A 7,073-nucleotide genomic window follows, 5' to 3' on the forward strand; every position below is an offset into this window, starting at 1 on the left:
AATGCAATACGTCATTTGATTTCTTGACTGGGAAGCCTAGAGTATCCTAAAAGTGTGCAACACAGTTTGAAGACTGCTGGAGAAAAGAATTTAAATCCATCACTGCAAATATATTCTTGTTATTGTTGGTTCTGATGCAGAACGACCCTTTATAGTTTCTGAAGAGACAAGTAGGTTTGAACAGCTGACATTGTGGTTAGTAGTTCAGTACTTATCCTACAGCGCCACACCAGGATTCCAGAAAGTATCTAACTGAATGTAAATATAAGGTTGTTGTTGTTAAGTGCCTTGGAGTCATTTCTGACTCATAGCAACCCAGAATAGGGTTTCTGAAGCTTTTTATATTTTGTGGAAGCAGAAAGCCTCATCTTTCTCCTGTGGATCGGCTAGGGGGCTCAAACCATGGATTTTGTGGTTCACAGTCCAGTATTTATTATATGGAACCAATGCGCTCCCAAACAAAAGCACCTGACTTCATTTCTTTAAGACATTTTAAGGTTTTGAAATATCTTAAAATAAGCAACAGTTCTCATTCTCAAAATGGAGGGGAAAAAATTAGAGATTACAATCTTGCTTGTGATGCCAACCTGGAAAATATCCTTGGGTAGGCAGTTGTGGTATCCCAGGAATTGGTTCTACTTTTCTCTACATGAGCCTTAAAACTTGTTGCTTTTGTTTGAATCCCTCTGCCTATGCTAGGTTATCATTTGTGTGTGAGACCCAGTATAAATTAGCCACTTTTCACCCTGAAGCACTAGCATCCACCCTATGTCATCACTGAACTTTATGCCCATCGTCTGATTCTCCCTGAGGGTCTGTGCAGCGGCAGAGGCAAATCAAATTTCAGACAAACAAGTAAACAAAAAATTCTTGCCAATATCATCAATACTGTAATGTTGGACCAATAGAAGAGCTGCTTATGCAAACTATTGCAAACTTTTACATAAGAAGTGAGGAAGAAGTGAATAGTCACACTGGGAATGCAATTATGAAAGTCTCTCTTCTCTACTGTTTCTGCGAAAAAGGGCAGAAATACATTACAGTCAGTCCCTGAGTTATGAATAAGATCCATACCCAACCGTGTCTTTGAGTGGACAAAGGCCGCTGGCCAGAACAGGTGCATACAGATCTTAATTAGCCTTACTTTCATGCAAGAAGCTCAAAGCCTTTTCAATTATTTAAATGCTGCACATGCAGCAAGTGATTAAGAATTTGTTTTGAGTAGGGGTTGGTTCAATTGTTTCAAAGTGCAGACAAATGTACATAGAGTAACATGAAAGGACAAAAAGGAGTTGCCTATAAATCAGATTTTCTTAACCAAGGGACTGCCTATACCAACAATGGGCAAAAACAGATGCAAAGAAGACAATTTTATTCGGTCCCTTTAGGCTGAGGCTCCAAGTACAAGACAATATTTAGTGTCCTGCTGTTAGCAACTTCATCGCATGGTGGGTACCCTGTAAAGCACCTTGTGGGTGCAGGGGTCCAAAGCCATTCATGATCAAAGTCGCCCTATCCTTTCCCTAGTTGAGAATCTTCCCTCATCACTTCAGAAAAGCAGAACCGTGTTCCCTTCCAAATAGCCCAACACTTGGCTGTGTCCCACCTCCCAACTACCAAGTAATGTTGTGTGTTCAGACGGTAAGGGCTGCAGTGACAGCCAGGCCTTCACACTCAATCACCAGGGAAGAGGCCAGGACAGGAGGGAGATGCTGGAGGGACGGGTAAGCGCGCACGTGTATGCGCAAACGCGCACACACCCACAAATACACAGAGGTGCTGGGAGCCTGGAGGGGAGTGGGGTGTGCAGGGGGAGGGGAGGGGAGGGGAGGGGACGGCCTTACCAGATCAATGAACGTCAGAAATTTCCAGCTCCCTCCGTAGGTCTGATGCGAGGGCATTTCGATGGCCTTGTAGTTACACAAGATAGAGCAGTAGGACAACAGAATGGCCACCCGCAGTACCTGGCAGGGGACAAGCGCCATGTTCACGAAAGGACCGGGAAACCGGGAAGGCTCGGCGGCGAGGAGGGCGGGCAAGCGGCGCACGGGCGGGGGCGGGCACAGCCTAGCGCGGGCGGGCGCGCGTCCGGCGGCACCAGCGCGTCCCCGAGCGCACGGCGACCTGCGTGGGTGTGAGGACGCTCCTGAAGCCACGGCCTCCCAGGGGTCACGGGGGGACGAGGACGGCATGGCGTCATCTCTGTCGTCATTTTTGTCATTCTGCTCTTACGTTCCTGGGCCCTGGGTCCTGGGAAGCCCGGCCCGGAGGCGTCCCAGGAGTGGTTGGGCGGCTTCAGAGGGTCACCAGGGCCTGGGAGGTGCGCGCAGAGCACCAGAGGTGGAGAGGGACCACGGGCCGACAATGAGGGGCACGAGGCTACAGGGGGGGGACAGGGAAGGCCACAGGAGGTATCCCATGTGGACAAACCGTCCAGCCCCTTGGATATAGGCAGAAGTCTCTGGGGTAGTTGCTGTTGACCAATTGGGATGCTCCGTGGGAGAGGGACCAGGTGTACCAGTGAAGTTAGGATGTGCACTCACATCTGGATTGTTTGGGACGCAGTGGAATTTTAATGTTGTCTAAGAAGTTAATGACTATGAAACTCTTTTATGAGTTGTGCTTTTTGACCGGAGGTTTATAAATATTTTATCAATGTAAGATGAAACAGTGAATTTTGGACAAGAACTTTATAAACTAAAAGTTATAAAGAAAGTGGTTCAGATAGCTTTTTCTACTACAAGATGGCATTCAGCTTCAAAACATAATATTCTGAGAGTGAGTGTAAAATGCATGTGTGTATAATTTTATACTAATCTTTTAGGAGTTAAACCGACTTTGAATGGAAGGAAAATATACACTGAATCCTCTCTGCTTCCCAGTAACAATTGTTACACTGAAGTTGCATCAGTCTGTGAGCAGGTTTTTAGTGCATTTTGTTTTGTTTACCATGATCACATTTCAGCCAAGCAGATGCAGGGTCACATTGTGAAAAGACAGCATAGGAATTTCCTATGGATCCTTATAAAACAGGTGTCATCTCCAAGTAATCTCGGAGTCCGAGGCTGTGGGGTAGCAAGGAAAGCATAGTTCTTGAGGTAAAGAGAAAGCTGCAAATCAGGAATGAAGTTTTCCACTCAAGCTCTCAACAAAAATAAATATTAAGATGATTCCAAGAAATTTTTACTATTGTTGTTAGGTGCCACTGAGTCGGTTCTGACTCACAGCCATCCTATGTGCAACAGAACAAAACACTGCCCTGCCCTGTGCCAGCCTCACAGATTTACTCATTGTCATAGCCACTGTGTGAGTCCATCTGCTTGAGAGTTGTTCTCCTTCTCACTGGCCCTCTTCTTTACCAAGCATGATGTGTCTCTCCAGGTACTGGTCTCTCCTAATATCATGTCCAAAGAACCTGAGATAAAGTCTGGAAATTCTCACCTTTAAGAAGCATTCTAGTTGTACTTCTTCTAAGAGAGATTTGTTCTATTCTTCTGGTAATACATGGTATAGTCAATATTATTTGCCAACACCATAATTCAAAGAGATCATGTCATCTTCAGTCTTCCTTATTCATTGTCCAAAGTTTACATGCAATGAAATTGACAAATCCATGACTTATGTCAGGTACACCGTAGTACTCAAACTGACATCTCTGCTTTCTAACACTTTAAAGAGGCCATTTGCAGCTGATTTGCCAATGCAATACAATATTTGAATTCTAGAGTAATTTTCATGGGCACTGATTGTACATCAAAGTAAAATGAAATCCTTGGAAACTTCCATTTTGTCTCCATTTGTCATATGCTGTTAATTGTTCCAATTGTGAGAATTTCCATCTTCTTTATGTTGAGGTGTAATTAAGACCGAAGGCCATGGTCTTTGATCTTCATTAGTAAGCACTTCAAGTCCTCTTAGCTTTCAGCAGACAAAGTTGTGTCATGTTCATGTTGCAAGTTATTAATGAGACTTCCTCCATTCTTGATGCTGTGTTCTTCTTCATACAGTCCAGTTTCTTCAATTATTTGCTTAGCATATGGATTGAATACATTTGGTGAAAGGATACAGTGCTGACATATACCTTTCATGATTTTAATCATGCTGTATCCCCTTTTTCTGTTGAACAACTGCTTCTTAGTCCACGTATAGGTTCCACCTGAACACAATTAAATATTTTGGAATTCCCATTCTTCACAATATTATGATCCACACAGTCAAATGCCTTTGTATAGTCAATAAAACAGATAAGCATCTTTCTGATATTCTCTGCTTTCATTCAAGATCCAACTGATATTAGAAATGATAGGCATTTTTCTTTCCATGTCCTGAATCAGAACATGGCTTGCATTCCAGCAGCTCCCTGTCAAAGTACTACTGCAAACTTTTACTTGTATGTGATATTAATAATAATTTTCTCATTCTGTTGAGTCCTCTTTCTTTGGAATAGGCATATTCCAGTTGGTCAGTTAACTGTCTTCCACATTTCTTAGCGTAGATGAGTAAGTGCTTCCAGAGCTGCATCAGTTTGTTGAAAAACTTCAATTTGTAGTCCATCAGTGTTCTTTACCAATGCCATCAATGCACCTTGGATTTCTTTCTTCCTTCTGTACCGTTGGCTCTTGATCATATGCTACCTCTTGAAGTGGTTGAACATTGACCATTTCTTCATGGTAGAGTGACTGTGTGTATTCTTTCCATCTTCTTTTGATGCTTCCTGCATCATTCAATATTTTGCTCATAGAACCTAACAGTATTGTAAGTCAAGCCTTGAATTTTTCTTCAGTACTTTCAGCTTGAGAAATGCTAAGTGTGCCCTTCACTTTTGATTTTCTAACTCCAGGTCTATGCACATTTCATTATAATACTTGACTTTATCTTCGTGAGCTACCCTTGACATTTTATGTTCAGCTCTTTTACTTCCTTATTTCTACCATTTGCTTTAGTATTTCTGTGCTGGAAAGCAAGTTTCAGAGTCTCGTCTGACGTTCATTTTGGTCTTTTCCTTCTTTCTTGTCTTCTGACCTTTTGATTTCTTCTCGTATGGTGTTCTTGATGTCATCCCACATTTCTTCTGGTCTTTGGTCATTAGCGTCTAATGCACCAGATCAGTTCTTGAGACGATAGTAAACTCAGGTGGGATAAGTTCAAGATCACATTTTGGCTTTCATGGACTTCTTTTAATTTTCTTCAGCTTCAGCCTGAACTCAAATAGTAGACAAGTGCTTAACCCTTTATGCCTCCCAGAGACTGTGTATCTATATGAGGTGACTTCAAAAAGTTAATGGGGAAAGTCCATTATCTTTTAATTCCATCATTGCACAAACTTTTTTAAATCCCTCACATACAAAAATAAAAACAAGCTTTATTAAATAATATTCAAAATATAATTAATATAGACACTAACAACAACACATTTATTAAAAGTAAATCTATTTAAGTCATGATGCCAGGTGACATCCCTAAGTAAATGAAAATAAAATAACAAATTGTTATTTCAAATAACATGGAATGTTAGAATATGAAACAAAACAAAATAATAAACTTGTGTTACTGTAAATATGCCTTTGCTTTATAACTTATAATTCGGTAACCCTTGCACCAAGATTTCATTTATGTGCATACAGCGATGCTGATATGAATGTTCAGTAGATGCTAATATGATAAGAGTTGGTAATTCATCTTCTTAATGATTTCTTTATATTTCAAAAAATAATTGCCAAAACATAAGAGTTTCTTTCAATCAGACGTGGTTCCTTATGAAACATTGTTGTTGTTAAATACTGTTGAGTTGAACTCATAGAAACCCTATATAGGATTTCTAAGGAGCGCCTGGTGGGCTTGAACTGCTGACATGGTGGTTAGTAGTCCAGTGCTTATTCCACAGGGTCGCTGTGAGTCGCAACCAACTCGATGGCACTTAACAACAAAAATGACTTATTTACTACAAATACCTTTTTTCAAAAAACAAAAGTGAACATTCTTACATATAGACCTTATTGAATGGAATGTTGTTTTTGTTGTTAAGTAACATCAAGTCGATTGTCATTCATAGCGATCTGCGTAGGATTTCCAAGGAGTGGCTTGTGAGTTTGAAGCACCCACCTTGTGCTTCAAACCGACCTTGTAGCCCAGTGCTTTAACCTACAGTGCCACACTAGGACTCCGAATAAGTCATTAGTTTTGTAAAATTCTATCATACAATTCCCAGCTTTGTTTCTATCGCCAAGGTCATATTTTCCTTCTTTGTTTCCATTGTTCACACTCAAATCACCAGTAATTATTAGTGAAACTTGATTGTATGTTTGATCAATTATAGACTTCAGAAGTTGATAAAAATAAATTTTTAAAAAAACCTTCAGTCTGTGAGCTAAGCCCTACCACATTCAATAGACTCCTGTGAACCCAGCTGGAGACCTGGTTGGTCAGCAGTATAGCAAGACCTAGGGACTCCTGGGCCCAGAGTCAGTGACATAACCACAGGGGTCTAGAGTGGAGAGTGAAGCATCCAGTTGCTAAGAAGAGAGGGCATATGCACAAGAACACACACACTTGCTGATAATACCCACTTGACCTGGCTTCAATGGCTGGATGATCAGAACTCAACTAGAAGAAGAAAGAAGAGGAAAAAAAGAGTAATCTGATACAATTTCATGAACTTGACCTACACCTATGGATGCAGTAGCTCAAAAGAGGGAACAAATCTTTACAGCGAAGATCATCCCCATCCCCACGATACACAGGGTAGACAGAGATAGGCAACTTGGATATTGTTGTTGTTGTTAGGTGCCATTGAGTTGGTACCGACTCATTGCGATCTTACACACAGCAGAACGAAACACTATCCGACCCTGGGCCAACCTCACTATTGTTGCCATGCTTGAATCCATCGATGCTGCTACTTGGCCAATCCATCTTGTTGGGGGTCTTCCTCTTTTTCAGTGACCCTCCACCCTACCAAACATGATATAATTCTCCAGTGACTGCTCCCTTCTGACAATATGTCCTAAGTATGAGAGACAAAGTTTGGCCATCCTGGCCTCCAAGGAGCACTCTGGCTGCACTTCTTCCAACAC

The 7,073-nt window shown here is 41.6% G+C and overlaps 1 protein-coding gene across 1 annotated transcript in view; it reads right to left on the bottom strand.

Annotated features, from left to right (window-relative positions):
* The window catches only part of AIG1 (androgen-induced 1), a 442,952-nt gene extending 440,896 nt beyond the window's left edge, over positions 1–2,056 (bottom strand). The window contains exon 1 of the mRNA XM_006834612.1: positions 1,845–2,056. Coding sequence (XP_006834675.1) covers positions 1,845–1,985 — 141 coding nt within the window. The 5' untranslated portion in view covers positions 1,986–2,056. The remainder of the gene's footprint in view (positions 1–1,844) is intronic.
* Between the last annotated feature and the right edge of the window lie 5,017 nt (positions 2,057–7,073).

This window comes from Chrysochloris asiatica, unplaced genomic scaffold (genome assembly GCF_000296735.1).
Source record: "Chrysochloris asiatica unplaced genomic scaffold, ChrAsi1.0 scaffold00013, whole genome shotgun sequence".
NCBI lineage: Eukaryota > Metazoa > Chordata > Mammalia > Afrosoricida > Chrysochloridae > Chrysochloris > Chrysochloris asiatica.